General features: G+C 34.2%; 1 protein-coding gene and 2 pseudogenes across 3 annotated transcripts; 1 reads left to right on the forward strand and 2 right to left on the reverse strand.

The window, feature by feature from the left end:
• Window positions 1-1,399: 1,399 nt before the first annotated feature.
• On the reverse strand, window positions 1,400-6,046 carry LOC136418454 (polyribonucleotide nucleotidyltransferase 1, mitochondrial-like; annotated as a pseudogene).
• A 2,648-nt stretch (window positions 6,047-8,694) lies between these two features.
• Window positions 8,695-19,216, forward strand: LOC136418574 (uncharacterized). 3 transcript variants are annotated; one of them, XM_066404685.1, is made up of 5 exons: window positions 8,695-8,807; window positions 13,536-13,770; window positions 13,825-14,241; window positions 14,302-14,452; window positions 17,750-19,216. In XM_066404685.1, coding segments are annotated over exons 1-5 (825 nt in total). In that variant the 5' UTR covers window positions 8,695-8,787; the 3' UTR covers window positions 17,752-19,216. The 3 variants fall into 3 exon arrangements, with proteins under 3 accessions (XP_066260782.1, XP_066260780.1, XP_066260781.1); XM_066404683.1 differs by having other exon boundaries at window positions 14,302-19,216; XM_066404684.1 differs by lacking the exon at window positions 8,695-8,807 and adding an exon at window positions 8,813-8,897 and having other exon boundaries at window positions 14,302-19,216.
• A 29-nt stretch (window positions 19,217-19,245) lies between these two features.
• On the reverse strand, window positions 19,246-20,360 carry LOC136418455 (protein PRRC1-like; annotated as a pseudogene).
• Between the last annotated feature and the right edge of the window lie 605 nt (window positions 20,361-20,965).

The raw sequence follows: 20,965 nt of genomic DNA on the forward strand, positions 1-20,965 counted from the left end.
AAGTAAAATTAACCGCCGAAAATAAAAGTATCACTGCTATGTTTCTTTCTCCGAATTCCACGGCTTTGTTGTAGCTCATAAATCAGCATGTGATTCAATTTATTAAACATTATAAGAAAAATTGGTTGTTCACAGGAGGTCAAAACAACAACCAATTGAAAAGGTATTAAAATAATTTAATATAAAGAATATGGTATTTTCGTGGGTAGAGTCTTGGAATAAATTGCCCGCTGCAACAATTGTTTCTTCTTGGAAGAATATATGGCCCGACATCGGTAAACTATTAGACATTTCAGAAGACAATATCATCAAAAACGATCATTATACTAAAGAAGTACTGCAGATTGTAGCTAAAGAAACCAACATTAGCGTAGGCAACTTAAATATAATAACTGATATGATGGGCTAGATTATGAAGACAATGTCTTTTTTAACCTTTCTGATGAAAAAATGATTTGTTAAAATGGTTCTACAGCGACGCAGGAGGATAACAACGACGATGATGAAGAACCAGTCAAAACTCAAATTTTATCAATTAAAAATGCCATCAAAAGTTTTAATATACAGGGTGTCTGTAAACGGTCTTTACGACGCTCTACCATAGATTCTTAAGATCAAAACAAGACGATTTAGCCATATTTATTCTAATTCAAAAGTTGATAATAACAGCGCTAGGGGGCGGTAAAGTTGAAAATTAAAAATAATTTTTTTATCATATTCTCCATACTGTACAACGTAAAAACGTGAAAGTTAGTGTAGGGGAGTTTTTCAAGACACCGAATTCATATCTGTTGACAAATTGAACTTATCTGATAGAGGGCGCCATTTACGGCCCACGGCATGTATTTAATTGATTGAAACTTTTTTGCATCCTGGTATAAATAATTTTTTAATGCAGTAATGTATTTGGTCATTGTTTCTAAGTAAAAAAAGGTATAACTTGTTGATGTTGCTAAGAGGAGCCGTTTACGAGATAAATGCATTTGATTAATTTAGGTATAAGATTTTAAACAACTTATTTACTACAAAAAAAGAACTCTTGATAAGACTTTTCATAATTCGCAGTAGTTTTACAACAAAACTTAATTATAAAAACATGAATGTAAAGAAGTAAAAATATCATAAAAACTGTTCAAAGTGTCTACCATTTGCACATATACAGATTTATATGTCAAAGAAATTATCTTTCTTGAGGAAACTGAGGTGATTATGACTGAATAAATAATATTTTCAATTGTGCTTGTAATTTTATTATTATATTATGAAAATTTTTAAATATTTTTTTATTTCCGGGGAAATAAAATACGAAAAAATAAACTTTAAATGATTATTTATTTAATCAAATATTGACTCTTAAAATGATTACAGCCTTGGATGCTGGCGAGGCCTGTATTTACATACATTAGTGCTAATAAAGCCCCGTACCTGGCTTACAAAATAAACCCACTAAAACTTCTTTCCTTCTTATAACTTGACAGCAGTCAAAATCTTCATTGATATCCTCATTAATCCTGAAACAGGATCTCTTCCTAAGTATTTAACTTGAAGTTCTTGCCCTATTTCTAAACCTAAGGCTGACGGATGCCCTATCTAAATACCATACAATTTAATCTTTTTAACTAAATAAATCGAAGTTTATACACACTTTTTTGTTATCCAATTGCGAATTGTACAGCAAGGCCGGAGGTATTCCTGGATGCAACATAACCATAACTCCCAATATCTTTCAGCTGAAATCAACAAAACATAAACAAATTATCTCACAAGCAAATTTTGCACAAATTTAACTGTGCGACACTTATTCGATGTTGGTTTCAGTGGTAAAAAAAATTAAATGCAGGTAGTTTTGGTGCATAAACCTGCTCTTCAACAGTTTATAATAATTTGATTGATGCATTACCTCGACTATCGTTGCTTTATAATCTCTCCAAACTCTAGCTCTGGCACTCTCTCATTGCTCAAATGACTCTCTATAATTTCCTTGGCCTCATTCATAGCAGCCTGATTAGGAGCAAAAATCTGAAAACTTGTCTTGGAGATGCGATACTTGCACTTCAATTTGAGTAAAAAATTTCTTCATATTCACTCCTCCCACACCCAATAATTTTGCCTTTTTATGAGGCTCCACCTTCAGCTTCTCCGCCATCGACCAGTTTTCTTTTTTTCCGCTCCTCGGTTTGTTTAAGCACTGATGTATTATTTGAAATATCTTCTTTTTGACCTCTGAGGCTTTCTGCAATGTTTCCATGACGGTTTTTAAAGGCAGACCCGGTATTTTAATGTCGGTGTGTAGCGCTGTAAAGCCCTTAGGAGTCCCTGCAGTTCATGTCAATGGAAAAAAAAAACCTTAAAACATTTTAAGCAAATCACCTTTAAAATCTATGTCACCTATGTAGTCCTTGATGTCAAGGATATCGGCGAAGACTTTATAGTTCTTGATTGTGTTTTTTCTTTGTCGTACCGTGTAACAAGACCGATGGCCACGTCCGCAGCCGAAGAACATATAGGGACACCTGCATCCATAATGGCGAGGTTGTCACCGCATACGCTCACCATTGTCCTTGAACCTTCAAATGTCAAAATACCTCAATAATCCTTATGAGTCCAAGGCAATGGCAAAAGTTCTGTGTTATAAGTGAACCATTGATTTATTTCCTAAACCTGTTTTGAAAATAATGGCACACACATAAGTAGAGATTGTTGAAGCAGTCGAATTGCACACTATTCTGAAGTAAAATTAACTGAGATTACTTTCGTCATTGTAACAATTTTTCCTAGGTTCCAAAGCTGGTAACAGATTTCTCAATTGTTCCCTTACTCAACCCCTTGGTAAAGGAGAATGTTATTCACAATTCACCTAAACTGAATGCAATTCCATCACTTCAATAATCTTTACTAGCTAATGGGAGTGCAATGTTATCAACTAAAATGGAAGACATTGTTGCCAAGCTGTGAAAACTTATTTCAAATCAGTTATGCACTTACCGTTTGACTCTAATACCTCAGACGTAAGCCTAATGGTTAAAGATAGATCACTGGAAATTGTAGGAAATAAATCTTTTCCACCCCATTTCTCGCCTGCCTATCGACCCTATTCTACTTGTTTCTTTCATGGCAAAAAGTGGGATTTCACAATGCAGGAAATTTTTTTTCTTTAACACCACTAAAAAAACACCGCTATAATTGAAGTTAAACTTTTCTTGTGAAGCTTACCTAGTGACAATACTTAAAGAATCAAGCTTCATAACACTTTTTTGTGAATCCAAAGTCGCAGTGCATAGAACTTGAGTTTGCCCTCTAGTAAACACTGCAAATCCATGTAAAGGCTGATACAAATCAACTTCACCTAATACATTGCGCAATCCATCAAGTTTTCTTTTATCACACTTTAACTTCTTGTTAAAAATCAGGTTTCTAAATATTTGCTTTACAACTTTGCTATAGCCCTCTCCTATCAGATTAGAGTCCACATCCGGGAATGAAGATCAGATTTTATCTAACGCGTTCCTGCGCATTTCATTTAACGACAAATCCCTTTCTATTTTATTCAGAGAAAAATTTTGTAAAATTTCTAACTCTCATTTCAGAAAGGGATCTTAAAGCTTCGGAAATTTCTTTACTCAACATCATCCCACACTGCTTCTGCAAAACTTCAATTTCATTAATCAGATTCTGAGCCTCTTTGGCGTTTGTTTTAATGACTTTTTGCAAGTCAGTAAGGAGAATGTTATCTGCGTTCCTTTCAAGCATTATTACCATGTTTTTTTACCAGCAGTGACTATTAAATTGAGTCTAGAGATGTTCAACTCCTTTCTAGTGGGGTTTATTATTAATTTAAATTGTGTAATACTGCTGTGTAGAACTGTGGTAAAGAGGCATTCTCACGTACTACGGAACACTCGGCAACTGTGCGCCACCTCGATATGGGTATTCTAGATTTAAATTTTTTGACTATGTGGTACATTACTCTCTCGATAGACCGTTCGCTCTGAGAATCTTCACCGACAAGTGATACTCACACAAACCTCACTTGACGGGTGACAGTAGCGAACCGACAGAAAAGGCTCGTTAGCTTTTAAAAGGGGAACAATCCCTAAAACTCCCTTTTTCTATCCTGAACTCTTTCGAAGTAAATTACATCCAACACCACCCTTTAGTACTAAACCTACCAAGCTGTGATAATTAGTGTATATCTTAGTCCTGTATAAATAAAGCGGTTGAGTAGGAAAAGCACGTATTAGCGACACCCGTTCGTTATATGCAAACACCTCTAAACCCGACAGCAACAATTCAATCAGTCTTCTCGCGTTCTGTTATCAACAACGTAAAGTTTTTGTTGGAATATTTTTAACATGAGGAACGGTACGCACATCAAAATTGTAAAAAAGTGAAAAAAACTGTTTTTTTTTTTAATTTTCAGATAAAATAAATAAATTTGTAAAAGATTGGACTCAGTTTCAACAAGACCGCTTGAATAAAATGGACGTGAATAGAGTCAAGGCAGAAGTCGGGGGGCTCAATTTTTACGGCAAAATTTATATCAATAAATTAATATTAACAATAATTCCTGACGACGGAAAATAATATCGTTAGATGAATCCCGCCTTAATGGATTTATTGAAGCGGGGTCAAAATCTTTAAAACTAAATCAGTGTTTCGGAGAGCCCCCCTTTTCCTCCATTTCAAAACACCAGGCCAAAGGAACGTGGTCATCACCAAACTAAGGATCTTAATAGGGTACGTAACATTGTAACCTGTTTTTAATTTTTTATGTATAGAACAACTCATTTAATATGAGGACCCAACAGACCGGCAAATTTACTTCTTATAACTGATTGCTCACTTCATCAGGTTCATTTTATTTCCAATGTATCTGTATCTATGTAGGCACATACATATGTACAGTCAGCGGCAAAAGTGAGTGCACACCATAGAAATTGAAAGAATAATGTATTTAAGATAAACTATGTTGGGACCGTTACTGAGCGTGGATCTCGCGCTCTCTCGTTCGCGGTACACTCGCCACTCGGACGCTCTCTCTCTCTCTACCACCGTCTAGACCTTCACGTGTTCTCCGGCGAAGTCTGGAACGTACCTTTCTAGAAGGACTGCGGAGAGACATAAAAGGTCGTCGTGACGCGGCCCAGGGGGAGTTTTACCTAGTATCGTGCATCGAGACAAAGCATAGTAAAAGACAGTTCTAGTGCAGTGTAGTGTTGTTTAGTAGTTAGTGTATAGACCTAGTATAATCTGTGTGTTTAATAAATATCCTCTATATATATACACATATATATATCCATACGGCTCCCAGTACCCAACAAACTAAATAATGAAAAAGATTTTATAAACATTAAATATAGGTACATATGTGGTTACATAAAAACATGGTAATAATTGTAATTACCTAAATGGATTACAAATCGATTTATAGATGATTGCCTTATAACAGAGCTTTAAAATAGAGACAAAAGTCAGTACACAATATTACAAATCGGCGTGTTCCAATGCATTTTGTTAACATTAACGATAAAAATTAATACTTTGTTGGTCCACCATTGGCCTTGATGATAGCTCTTAATCGTTTGGGCATAGAATTAATTAAATTTTGTGTAACAGTAGGCAAAATTGTATCCCATGCTTCAAGTAGTGCAGTTTTGAGAGAAGTTGCGCTTGTAATTTGTTTAGAACGCACCTTCCTGACCAATATTTCCCACAGATTCTCAATGGGATTGAGATCTGGAGACTGGGGTGGAGTATGGAGTTGTTTTGGAACGTTGTATAACAACCATTCCTTGACCACATGGGCATTGTGCTTGGGGTCATTATCTTGCTGAAATACTCATGACCCCTGTAAACCTAATTTAACAATACTGGGCTGTAAATTAGCTTTTAGGATATTCATATATATTGTTTTATCCATTATTTTGTCAATAAAAACCAACTGCCCCACTCCAGAGGCTGCCATTGCACCCCAAACCATTACGGAACCACCCCCGTGTTTGATGGTGCTCAAGAGATTTTTGGGATCCAGCTCAGAATTTTTCATTCGCCATATTTTTGACCTCTTTTTTTGACCAAATATCTCAAATTTACTTTCATCTGTAAAAAGAATCGTGTTCCAAAATTCTAGTGGTTCTGATAAGTATTTTTTTGCAAAGGCCACTCTAAGGGTTCGATTTTTAGCACTAATAGCTGGCTTTTTACGGGGTATACGACCATGGAAACCTTGCGAATTGAGTGCTCGCCGAATAGTACTAACATTTATAGAAGTCCCCTGTAAAGCATCCCGGCTTACGCATACGTATTATTATATCATATATGTATTAACCTCTTACATTATTTCTTGTACTATTTTCTCATGGAAACCTAAGGACAATATTAGAACTTAATTAGAATGCATGTCTACGTAGAAACACAATTCCTTTGTCTAATATAAGCAACCCATCAAATTGTAATTAGCTGAGACTCAAAGTCTCAGTACTGTTTAAGGTTCAAACTACCCTTATTAATGTACTTTAGCAAAGTCCACGTAGATATCATTTATATAAATAGGGCAGTCAAGCAGTTAAGACATAGTCCAGCAGAAACCTTCACGACTCATCCTCACAAAACACTTACATAAAAAGGGTCTTTACGCCTCGCTCCCGCTCTTGTATTATCGAGAAGTTAATAAAGTGTTATATTTTTGACTCGCGTATAGTTATTCCAACCCGGCACATTACATAAGCATATGGTCAAACGTACTGATAACGCGAGAGACCTTACTTGAACTTGTTGAAATTATGATACGACACTGGTTGTATTTTGAATGTTTTGTTTTATGTCCGTTGCTAATGCTCTAGGAATTTTATGTCCACCTTTGTTACAAGAAGGGCCATATGCGAGCTCATCTGGCAATCCGTAACAAATCACGTCTTTCCGAGGGCTTTTTCCAGTGAAAGGGTTTCTTAAAAAAAAGGGAAAATTCTAAAGGTACTTTCTAGAAAGTAGTTAAACTTTTAGTCTTCGAAGAACCTCCAGCAGGTCAAAAGCTTTGCCCTAAGTTTTTCTTTGGGGCTCAGTTCGTTCTTTTTTCCACAACACGTTAACATAAGTATTCGTTAGAATAAATTCTTACTGGGGTATTGAAGTTTCATTTCTGCCTGCTCCAAAAATTCAACAGAAGACTCAGATAAAAATCCTGCCTCTGTACGATTTACGATTGTTTGCTGTTCTTGCTTTTTTGAAGGTCAACTTTTTCACACAGAACATCAAAATGGCCAATATTTCCCTAGATAGAGAAAACACTACCAGATATACTTTAATTAATCTCGATTTATCATGGCAACTTTTCAAAAATTATTCTCAAATTACCAATCCATTCCTTTTTCTCTTCATCGATAAGTGTTTATATTTGTTTATAGTTACCTAAGTTTTATTTTAATCGTAGGTACCAAATGCAGAGGGTTCTGGTATCAAAATTATTTCAAAGTAGTCTGAGGTGGGGGAATGTTGAAGTATAAAACTACTTCCCTGTACGTTTTGCGCCATTAAAAGATATTCAAGTGACGAGTTCGGATCAAAAGTGGTTTAAAATACTGACTTTGTGTGAGTGATTTTTAAACAATCAGGTAAACACTATTTTCTATCGAGAAATCGTTGCTCGTAGGGGTATCCAAGGAACCATTTAATCGCTCTGTTGGATACCCGTCCAAATCATCTGTTATGCCTCATCTCAAACGAAGCGATAACCAATACATAAATCGCTCAACTTGAGGGATGTTCTGGTTTGACCGTGAGAACCATTAGGTAAAAATATTCTCGAGTACACTTAACACACCGTGACTCTGTCGCCACTCACCAGTCCTTATCAGTGATTTGGCCCTTCGCAGAATCACATGTGTTAAGACGTTAATTGCAAAAACCTTTTAAGGTCTGTTTTTTCTCATTCAATCTAAAAATCCTAAGTTCGTGGGAACCTACCAAATTTGTGTTCTGATTGGTCAACTAGAACAAAATGGGCCGAAACCAAATTCTGCTCGTTTTCCCTGCGTCCTTTTTTTGGGCAGATTGAGAGTGGAACTCTACGAATAAACAAAGATCCGACCTTCCTCCAAATTGATACTTGAGATTCTAACGCACTTAGTTCAGTAATAGTTATCACAGATTCTTAAATATAGATTTGTTGACGTTACGGTAGTGTTTTGTCTCGACCATCGTCCTGATTTGACGTGGCGGTACCCACGTACAAAAGAATACCTGGTGTCAGAAGGCTTTTCCCTTAAGACTCCAACAGCTCCACGACTTTACTTTTTTCTCGATCTGCCAACTAGCCTACCTTATGTTGGGTGAAAATAATCCTACACGGGATTATCGGTACTTCTTTTACTTCCAAATTTCCAATGAATTCATAGCCGATAAAGTAATTTCCTCTTTTACTACGTTACAGAAATCTGTAAATAATATATCCTTTTTATGTCAAACGTAATTATGAAACCAAAAAATAGATGGAGCCGACGGACATTATTTGAGCAAATTTTTTAACCTTCAGTTTCCCATCTATTCCTTCTTTTATCTAGGGGGAATAAATTGTAACAAATGTCGCTACCAGTCTATTTTTCGTGCTGTACTCGAATGAGTACGACGGGATAAAATAGGTTAAGTCCGGTTCGGGCGTAATTAAGGCTTTGCAAATAAAGAAAGAATAAGTTTCGACTTATTAAGTGTGTTACTACGCTTCAAATTCAACCAATTTTAATCTTTTGCGATGTAAGGTGCAATAACGCTGGGTGTGGACAAGCTAGCGAGATGGACCCTGGTAGTGTGAGGTTATAACAAAATTAATACTGTAAAATGTGTGATTTTCCACTAGTATCCCGTTGAAATTTCGGTAATCGAGGGAATCTGTAGTCGCAAATGTGGGTATGATTTTTTCGCTAGTAAACGTTCTCATCAGAACAATACTTTTAATACCAACAACGCACATATGTGAATGAAACTGGCTATTGTTCTGGTTAATAATGACCATCAATCATCAAAATAGAAATGTTCATGTGGTGATGAAGAACTTACTAGAACAACGTTACTACCGGTGAACTATCGATAGTTGCAGCTGTGGATAGTTCTTATCTAGAGGTGTATTGATTATGCTTTCCACAGCTATAGGTAGTATGATAATTGACAACTATCGATAGTGTTTGAAAACTACCCTCCTAATATACAGAATGGTCCTCCAGGAAGTCCCTCCAGCGATCGCGGGGAAAACATAATTTGTAAAAATCTGAAAATCAGGGGATATGCCTACACACTTACCCGCAAAAGTGAAGGTACAGTCGCAAAACAAAATTCTGTAAACCGTATTTTTCGAGTGATTTTGTTCAAATTTTGTATAATGAAAATTCAAACTAAAACTCAATTTACGTGTCCGAACAATTTTTGAAAAATTAATTCTTAGAGTGCTTCTCGGGGGCTTAAAAAAAGCTCTGTTTTGGAAACTTTTTGTGTGGTAGAAATTTTTAAATATGTTTGTAAAAGTCTTGTAGAGGGAATTTTTCTACATATATCCTGCAAATTTGATGAAAATCGAAGCACAAATAAAAGAGTTATAGCCTTTTAAAATCGTCAAAAATTACCCCATTTCATCATTTTATTCGAAAACTGTCACTTTTTGGCGATTTTAAAAGGCTGTAACTCTCTTATTTGTCCTTCGATTTTGATAAAATTTCCAGGATATAGGTAGAAAAATCCCCTCTACAAGAGTATTACAATTTTTGTGTGTGGGGTTTCCCTCGCACAAATAGTTTCCGAAATAGAGCTTTTTTAAGTCCTCGAAAAGCTCTCGAAAAATTAAATTTTTGAAAATTAGTCGGACACGTAAACTGAGGTTTGGTTTGAATTTTCATTATACAAAATCTGAACAAAATCAGTCGAAAAATACGGTTTACAGAATTTTGTTTTGCGACTGTACCTTCACTTTTGCAGGTGAGTGTAAGTCGTTGGTGGGGGACACACATTAAAAATATTTTCAAGACAACGGTACTTCCAGTGTTACCAGAAGCAGTGATCTAGTCGCCTATTTTAAATAGAACACCCTATATTTTATTGCATTTTTAGACTCTACCATGAATTCTGAACACTTTTTATATGAAACGTTTTACGCTTATGTTTAACGGTTCTGGAGATATTTGCCCTTCTTAAACATGAAATTTAACAGTTGCGGTGATTGATGCATTTGGTGATATTATGAAAAGGGAAAATTGTATCGCTGTAATTTTTTGAGGTATTGCTAATAAAGCAATACTTTAGCCGCGTATGGAGTAAAACTCGCGAAATAACCTACAGTAATAATTAACAGTAAATAATTCTTAAAGTTGATAATCACACATCGTTAAAAACTGGTGTTTTTTAAATAGCAACCCACATTTTTCTTAACGTCATCGTGTTAAACTCGAAAAATAACTGTCACTTTGTGTTTCAATGCCCATTCCTAAAATCGACCATTTTGATTTTATTAAAAGAAAACTTACGAGTTAAGAAAAATGGGGGTTCCTATTTAAAAAACACGAGTTTTTAATGATTTGTCATTATAAAGTTTAAGAATTATTTATGAACGCCCTGTATGTTATTTCACGAGTTTTACTCCATACGCGGCTCAAGTATTGCTTTATTGGCAATACCTAAAAAAAATTGCAGTGATTCAATTTTCCCTTTTCACAATATCATCAAAAGAATCAATCGCTGTAACTGTGAAATTTCATGATTAAGTGTAAATATCTCCAGAACGGGGTTAAAGATAAGCGAAAAATGTTTCATATAAAAGGTGTTCAGAATTCATCGTAGAATCTAAAAATGCAATAAAATATAAGACGTTCTATTTAAAATAAGCGACTCGACATCTACTTCCGGTATAATAGGAAGTATTGCAATCTTGAAAATATTTTTAACGTGTGTCCCAACTGACTTAGATATATCCTCCGATTTTCAGATTTTTACAAATTTTGGTTTTCCCGCAATCGATCGAGGGACTTCCCCAAGGACCACCCCGTACAGTCAACGGCAACACTTCAGAAATGAAACGTGTAAAATGTAGTTAACAAAAACTAAATCGGGAGGAAGAGTTTATAAACATTAAATAAAGGTACATACGTATGTGGTTACACAAAAAACCTAGGAATAATCATAACTGCATATTGATTAATAAGTTAATATCCTATAATAAACCTTTAAGACACAAAAGTCAATACAACAGGATATTAGAAATTGATATGTTACAGTTCTTCATCTTATTAGCATCCACGATGTTAAATGATATACTATAATACGGGATATTTTTAAATTTGAATTTATCAGAAAATTTTATTTTTATTAAAAGTCGGTGCATTCTTGCAAATTCAATATTCAATTATTTATCAAATTTGCATATCTCATTTCATATGGGGCAGATTCGAGTTACGAAAATGGATTGTGAGTAAAAGTACCTTTATTTGTAATTTTAGAGGAAACATGTTTTTTGTGAAATATTGTTTAGAATATTAAAAGATAAGCCTAACAATGAAGTTTCAAGTTTCTATTCCATAAAACACTTTTCTAGAATTTTTACGATTTGCCTCTTACAGGATGTGAAACAAATTTATTTAATATGTCAGTTTTGTTTTAGAAAGGATTAAAAAATATGAATGATAAATACAAATTAATTTGTTTGAGAGTCATTAATGTTAAGCTTTTTTTTTAGTGCAGACCTCATTTTATTCATTGTTTAGTTCATAATCAAATCCTAATTTAATTCGAACATTATTATACTAACGTAACAAACTTGAAACTTCATTGTTAAGATTATCTTTTAATTCTAAACAATTTTTTATAATACACGTTTCCTCTAAAATTAAAAATAAAGGTACTTTACTCACAATCCATTTTCATAATTCGAATCTCCCCCACACGAAATGAGATATACACAAATTTCATAAACTGCGTTTTGAGTTTGCAGGAATGCACAAAACTTTCTTCCAAAAATAAAATTTGCTGCTAAATTGAAATTTAAAAAAATCCCATACGGTACGTATTTTCTACCAGTCACTGCATATAGAGGGTGTCCCTGAAATGACCGTACAACACTTAACCACCATAAATTACTTAACCAAAAATAAGGTGATCTAGGTAAACTTACCTACATATTCAATGTGGCTTCTTTTTGCCGCTACAGGGCGTCAAGGTTCTCGAATTAATATAGTTTTTTCGAAATAATTTCTAAACGCCTTTCACTAATTTTCGGACTAAGAGTTACAACATAAATTGGCGTGTTTTTTCGTAGATGGGTTCTTTTTTTAAGGCACGAAAATAGTAAAAATGACGAGTAGTTCGTAAATAAAAGCTTGTATTTTTGTTACTCCCTCTACATATACTTTCTTTCCTTTTCTCCCACTAGCCGTTTTTTTAACTTTTCGATCTCTTGTAAAGTTTTCGCCAGACATACAGTTTCTCTACAAAAAAATAACTTACGAGTACTTTACATTTTATCACTTCGGACTGAAAACACATTTTACAAGAAAAAAGTTAAAATTCTACGTAACCACGAACTAGTTTTAATTTGTTAATTTATGGATTTTGGAAAACGGTAAACATGTTAAACATTTGTTATAAGAATTAAACTAGTCGGTAGTTACGTAGAATTTTTATTTTTTTCACGTAAAATGTGTTTTCGTTCCGAAGTGATAAAACGTAAAATACTCGTAAGTTATTTTTTTTGTAGAGTAACTGTATGTCTGGCAAAAATTTTATAAAAGACTAAAAAGTTAAAAAAAAAAGTCAGCTAGTGGCAGAAAAGAAAAGAAAGTATTTGTGCAGGGGGTAATAAAAATACAAGCTTTTATTTACGAACTACGCGTCAGTTTTACTATTTTCATGCAGTAAAAAAAGATCCAATATACGTCAAAACACGCCAATTTACGTTGTAACTCTTAGACCGAGGATTAGTTAAAGGCGTTTCATAGATCATAGATGCTAAAGCTTTGGATATCGATGAGCAAACTGCAAAAATTAACGTAAATACGTGAAATGTGCTGCTAACCATTTCACGAGCCCGTAATTAAGGAAAAAAAGACAAAACAACAGGTCATTAATGGGTCGAGAGCACTTATTCCAATAAAAATTTTACCAAGTGCCAACGAGGTTGAGAAACAAATAAAAAGGAACCAAAATATCTGACCTTATAAAGCAACATGAGGGACAAAGTACTTCCCGAAGGTCTAAAAAGGGTGCCCAGGAAACGTGCCAGTCCAGCGCTTGTACATTTTCAAGGTGTGCCTCAACGTTCGATATTTTCATAGAAGGTGGAAAAAGTTAAGACCCAGTTAAAGTTAACCGCGCATTCTTAATTTGACGCTGATTTGCGGGAAATAGTGTTACAGCGTTTTTCATTTTCATAAGGTGTCGACATCCTGTTATTTCATAAAATGGGGGATAATTCATGTTTGCATTGAAATATCAACCGAGAAACGTAGTAAACTAAACATGCTTATAATTTATGATATTGATTCTAAACGTACATTTCTTTCTAGGATGCAGACCTTCGTAAAGACCTTGACTGGCAAAACTATCACTTTGGAAGTCGAACCGTCTGACACCGTCGAAAATGTGAAAACGGAGATTCAGGACAAAGAGGGCATCCCACCAGACCAACAGCGTCTCATCTTCGCTGACAAACAGCTGGAAGATGGTCGCATCCTGTCTGACTATAACATTCAGAAGGAATCCACTCTCCGTCTCGTTTTGAGATTAAGAGGAGGCATGCAGGTCTTCGTTAAGACTTCTATAATTCAATGCAAATAATATAATGTATTTTTTCAGGCGAGTGATTTGGAGGCACTTGTAAAAGAGCTTCCCATACGTGAAATAGACAAAAAAGTTATAACAATGTCATTGGAACTGGCTACATCCAGGCTCGAGACTGAAAAGAAAAATACAGAGCTCATACAGGCTACATCCAGGCTCGAGACTGAGCTTGAAAAGAAAAATACAGAGCTCATACAGGCTACATCCAGGCTCGAGACTGAGCTCATACAGGCTACATCCAGGCTCGAGACTGAGCTCATACAGGCTACATCCAGGTTCGAGACTGAGCTTGAAAAGAAAAATACAGAGCTCATAGAGGCTAAAACCAGGCTCGAGACTGAGCTTGAAAAGAAAAATTTAGAAATCCAGAAGAATTCAGAAATCCATAAAAAAGATATCGAAATTGCGGTCATGACAATGAGAACCGAACTAGTAAGTTAACGCCACTTTAATTGCTGTGAATCAATGTAAATTGTCGTTGGTATCTTTTAGATGATTTCTAATTGGGAAAATATTAAACACCTAAAACTTCTTGAATTACGAAGTTTTTTGAATATGTTTGATAATAAGAAATTAAGGGGAACCCATAGTTGGAGAACAAGAAGATTTCTACTCTTTGCCGAACAAAACATCAAACAATTTTGTGAGTGGAAGTTATCCTTGACCACCTTTGAAAAGAATTTTGAAACATTCTATGAAAAGGTTTGCTCATCGGCTCATCCTCAGTTTGACATTGACGAGATATGCCAGTTAGACGTTTCGTTCTTAACCAGTTTTGAAATTAGATTCATAGGATTTTTATGGGAATCATATCCACTTATTCCTGACAAGTTAGTATTGAAAGTGGGAGAGGAAAAGTACGAGCCCGTATTTAAGAAATACAAACAACCTGTAGAAACTTGATTTTGTTAAAATTTAGCACGATAAAAATTTAAATCAAAACTCAGTTTACTTGTTAAAGCAATTTTTGAAAATTTAATTTTTAGACGCCTTTCGGGGACTTAAAGAAAACTCTGTTTTGGAAACTTTTTGCGTGGTCGAAATTTTTTAATATGATTGTAATAATCTTGTAGAGTGGATTTTTCTAAGTATGCCCTGAAAATTTGATTTAAATCGAATTACAAATAAGGCAGTTACAGCCTTTTAAAATAGCCAAAAATGATCCGATTTCATCATTTTGTTTGAAAATCGTCACTTTTTGGCCAGATTAAAAAGGCTGTAACTCCCTTATTTGTGTTTCGATTTTGATCAAATTTTCGGAGCATACCTTAAAAAAATCCACTCTGCAAGATTATTACAATCATATTAAAAAAATTTCACCACGCAAAAAGTTTCCAAAACAGAGTTTTCTTTAAGACTCCGAAAAGCACTCTAAAGGTTAAATTTTCAAAAATTGCTCAGACAAGTAAACTGAGTCTTGATTTGAACCGCGTGATCAATTTTAATTTCATTTTGTTCAAAAAATATTCTCTCAACTTCCGTCTTGTAAATTGTTTGCCATTATCACACGTGATAGATATAGACAATCCAAGCCTTGGAAAGATTTCTTTTAGTATCTTTATAGTATTATCAGCGGTAATAGTGCACATAACTTTTACCTCTTTGTATGGACTGTAGAAATCAACTATGACATAAAGATAAACGCCATTTGGTAACAGCCCCATAAAGTCTACCGCTACATCTATCCAGGGACTACTTGGCATCGACCTTCTTTTCATGGGATTTGATGAAACAGGAGTAGATTCTAATGTGTAACCCTTTTATGATTTTACCTTCTTTACGGCATTCTCATCGATCCTGGGCCACTAAACTTTCGTTCTTGATCTACTTTTCGTGGCTACGATTCGCGGATGCCTTTCATGAGCCGCCGCCGCCAAAGTTCGTTTCCTCCATTTTTTAGCAATAACTATTTTTGTGCCGCTTAAGAGGGTTCCTTCGCACTTACAAAATTCCTCTCGGAACGTTCGACAGTATTTAATCGATTCATATCCATATATTCGCGTTAATGCCAGTTATCAACTTTTGGATTTCTTGGTCATTTTCCAAATTTTCTCAGATTTCCTTTAGAGTTACAGCTGTCGAAAAGTAGCATATTCTATTATTTGATGTACATGACTTTGATTTCCAAAAGGAAGTGGACCGATCTGGCACGATCTGGCGACAAAGAATCGGCAATACCGACTTTTCTAGGCCGAAAAATAATTTTGTGCCTAAAAGATTGAAGGCAAAGCACCCCTCTCTCAATGCGTGCACGTGGTCGCCACTTTGATCTAAATATTACTTCAAGAGGTTTGTGATCTGTTCGAAGAGAGTTCGAACTCGTCCTTTCCATACAGGGTTCGCCATCATTACTCCGGCCTCGGTTCCTGGTGTCTTTGTATAAATGTCAATATAAAACGTTTATTACTGTACTCGTTTATATTGAAAAGCTGCACGATTTAATAATATTTTTGTTTATACAGGGTGTTCAGTTTTCGCTGTGTGCAGCACAAAGTTATAGTTTTTTAAATAACAGCCCATAGTTTTTCTACGCCATTTGATGAAGCCTTAATTTAGAAGAAAAATGCATTAAACATTTTTTAAATTGATTGCTGCGTTGCCATATTAGAGCAATTTCTTTTAAAATGCAGCATCAGAAAAAAAAATTATCACAAAACTGGTGTTTTTTGAAATTTTAATTTTTTTTTGTAAATTAGCAAATGAAAGTCACAGGTACTTAAAAACTTTATAAAATTTTTTAATCAACCATACTTTTTTTGTACGAGAGCGTTAATTTTCAAAATTTTCAAGTTGCTGAAACTCATTTTTTTTTTAAATGGAACCCACGATCTTTTTGAAGCGCTTCTAATGTAGTTTTTGATTCTCTATTGATTTGCAAAAACATCTTTTTATCTAACATTTATAGTTTACAATTTTTTGCAAACAAAAAAAAAAAACAAAATAAACACCACGTTCACTAATTCGTTTTGTAGAAAATTCATTTTTGTGGAAAGTTAACGAAGGCAAGAAAGAAGGTAGTGACAGGTAATGTGACAACTAAATAAAATAAGTAATTTATGCTTTTGTTAAATAGAAGCAAAAGCTACTAGAATAAACCTGTTAGATTGTAATAATACCTGTTGCGATTTTATTGAAATTGTGTAGATATCTCCATAACTGTAAATGTTACATGGAAATATGTTATTTCAAATCAATAGAGAATTAAAAACTTAAACTATTTCGAACACTTATTAAATCAATATCCTTTTTTGTTATTTTTCATCGTTCTCCACCACCTTTATTTTATGAATATTTCCAAAACTGTAATTTTTAGATAAAAAGATGTTATCGCAAATCAATAAGGAATTAAAAAGTGCATTAGAAACACTTGAAAAAATCATGGGTACCATTTAAAAAAAATGAGTTTCAGCAATTTGAAAAATTGGAAATGTAGCGCTCTCATACAAAAAAGTATGATGGAATAAAAAAATATATTTTAAAGTTTTTAAGTACCTCTGACTTTTATTTACTAATTTACAAAAACAAATTTCAAAAAACACCAGTTTTGTGATAATTTCTTTCTGACGCTGCATTTTTTAAGAAACTGCTCTAATATGGCAACACAGCAATCCATTAAAAAAAAAATTTAATGCAATTTTGTTTTACATTAAGGCTTCATCGAATGGCGTAAAAAAACTATGGGTTGTTATTTAAAAAAATATAACTTTGCGCTGCCCAGCGAAAACGGAATATCCTGCATAAACAAAAATATTATTAAATCCTACAGCTTTTCAATATAAATGAATACAGTGCTAAACATTTTATATTGACATTATACGACAAAGACACCAGGAACCGAGGCCGGAGTAATGGCAAACCCTGTATAGGTGCATTTGGAAGTGTTCAACGGCCCAGACTATTTCCAGAGCTTCCTTTTCAGTCTGACAATATCGTTTTTCAGGATCCGTAAGGCTCTCATTACCAAAAGCAATTACCCTAGGCCGGATATTATTAATCTGAATAAGAACAGCACCCAGACCCACTGGACTAGCGTCCGCGATAACCTGTGTTTGCAATGCAAATTCTGATATCACCGTTGTCTTTTAGAACCGGCACCATTGGTCATACCCCTTTCCGATAGATCATTTACCTTTTCAATAACATCAAGTTCGATTAATTCTTCCAAACTTTTATTTATTTTTGATTAAAGCAGAATGGGTTGGGGTGGGTACTCGCCGGTACGGTCGACTAACAGATACTACATTTTTATTAATGGGGATATTTATCATTTTTGCCAGCATAACCCGACAGAACCTGTCTCCCCCTTACAGTTAAAGCTTTCCGATGCTGGGATATTTGCCATTTCCTGAAACAATTCCGTTCTTTCAACAAAATTATGTTGCGTGCATGTACATTTGAAAACCAAGCATACCTATATACTATGTACATATGTTCCACGTAATTAAATAATACTCGCTTATTTACTATTTACAATTCATTGGGTCCATAATAATTCATTTTTCCAAGTGAAAATTCGGTATTTATTTTATCCTATTCTTTATTTTTATTTATTTATTTAGCATTATTATTTATACCCTTATGCAAAAGGTCTATTTTTCATTTGGAACTTACCTTTGTTTTGATAATACATTAATAATGCTTAAATTCATTACACAATTTAAGCTTTATATTTCATTATGTTTGATATTTTATACAGGGACATATGTGTGAATTTAGGTTTTAGTTCCATTTCTTAATATATAAATACAAGTTACCACGTACCCTAGGCCCCCTTCCATTAGGCTGTAATCTATCGAATCGGTCGAATGTGTCGTACTTACCAGTTCATCCTCTTCGCCAATCTGGTATTCTTTAATAGCACAATCTTTTACATACATCTTGATGAAGTTAATAAATGATCTTAAATAATTTCCTCTCGCAATAAGAAGCATTAATTGTGCTGCTTGCGTGTGCATCGAAATATATTCTGCAATGATAAAGTTTAGCTTAGCTAAGCATGAAACGGATTGAGATGAGGAAATTTTACTTTCCGTTTTACAACACAGGGCTCTTGAGATAAAAGGAGGAGAAGTAATATTCTTACCAAAAACACGATTAATCAACAGAAAACTGTAACCTTCAATGTCCTCTCATATTATGTAAAGGGCAATGTGACCAATTTCTAAGACCCACTGTATAAATAAATTTATAGTGTAGGGAGTGTGCTTCATTAATACACAAATTTCGTAACCGTAGTTTGTAATTATTATACATAAATTTTTTATATAGCAATACATCATATTTACATATTGTAAACTATTTACAAATACAAGGAACTACGTGAGATTAAGACAATATGCACATATTTATTATAGATAATGATTTTTTTTTTATTTTTCATAAGCTAAGATTAGACAATAAATATTATTGAAACCTTATAGAATTGGAAGATTATTATCACTTGGATTGTGATTGTGGTAAATAGTCCTTGTACAATTTAAAGTGTACTCTTGCTGCTAAGAATATAGCGTCCCTCCTGGGTACACCAGACACTCGCTCCTGCCAACATGGAACTCCCTGCCCAAGAATTAATATAAATTAGATAAATTGAACTTACCTTTAGATACTCTGATAACTTTTGTTCGACATCAATATCTGCCACTTCTTTGCTTCTTTATCTGGGACTGGGATCGCTTGAGAAAAGGTGTGAATTTGCATACTGAGATCTTTATGTTTGAGTAAAAGTAAACTAACATTAAACCAACTAAAAACCTTTAATGTGGAAATATTTAAAAACAGACAAATTTATTTCCTTCTTTCAATAAAACCCTTTCCACAGCTATGGTGGGGGTTTTTCTGAATTTAAAGGATTAATCTATCCTTTCTTCTGCAAGAACAAGGCCTGCGTCAATCCCAATTGTGATTTTTTTGACACTGTTGATTATTTAATACCACTAAAAATAGGTGCTCATAAAATCTCTAGGTAAATCAATATAAACTCTCATTTATTTAACCCATGTTTTCCTGAAACACTGAATGTCCAGCCTCCCTAACACCACTCGCTATGTCCTCCTCTTCTGTGGCTGCGGTAATTTCCATTGCCTCCTTAAACTAACCTATTAACTGATTAACCATACAGTTTTTTAAAATCCTTTAACATACAAATATATTCACTCATTCGAGGGTCCAAAGTGGTTATAATTGAGTCAACAGAACTTTTTGCTTTCTGAACTATTTTAGTCAAACAACCTGGCCTGAAAGAGTCCCTCTAACAAGCCCCAGGAAGCTACTTGAAGCCACTGGTGGTTCCCCTTCAAATGGTTGTACAGATTTGAGTTGTGTTGTTGCTACTTTACTTGAAGGTATTGCGATACTGCGGGATTGGTAATTAAAAATTTTTTGTTGGAACTTAGGAGGATGTTATGTTATTAGGTTTAATATTGTCTGTGAGTTGTGTTGTATTTATGCGAGTTGTTAGCGGCCTTATTTGTGGCCTCCATTCGCCCGTCTACATCGCCTTTGTACTCTTCGGCGAGGACTTGCATCATACTTAATCGATCTCCACTTTCCATTACGACGGAATAAAAGCGAGACGAGCAATTCAGTCAATTTATTTGAGGGAGAAACAACGTGGATTTTAATCACTATTACTAATCACGGGGTACCACCTTGGTTTTCTAAAGTTCCTTTGCAAGAACTTTAAAGATTAACTTAGGAAACTTTAAATTAAAGGAAATTTAAGCCCACTGATGTGAACACTTATAATTCCATTAATAATAATTTAAAATTACAATTGAATAAATAAAAGAAAATATTTATAATGATAATTATAATCAACGAAAATAATAAAAAATATATATATATACAGGGTTGTCCACTAGGCGCGTGTCGGACGATTACGGCCTTATTCATAACTCTTTTTGAAAATTGTTTCTTCTTGTACATTTTAAAAATATTTTCATTTGCACAGGGTCCGTCAAAAAAAATGATACAACATAAAATGTTGTTTTTTTAAATGGAACACCCTAATTAGAATTGAATTTTTTTTATTCTACGTGCAATTTTAATACAAGTCTATTAATACATTGGCATTCTTAGAATTTATAGTTTTCAAGATATTTATATGCAATTGAATGTTAAAAGTGACAGTTACAGATGCCGGCAAAATTGCAAATTA

Source organism: Euwallacea similis, chromosome 35 (assembly GCF_039881205.1).
Source record: "Euwallacea similis isolate ESF13 chromosome 35, ESF131.1, whole genome shotgun sequence".
Taxonomy (NCBI): domain Eukaryota; kingdom Metazoa; phylum Arthropoda; class Insecta; order Coleoptera; family Curculionidae; genus Euwallacea; species Euwallacea similis.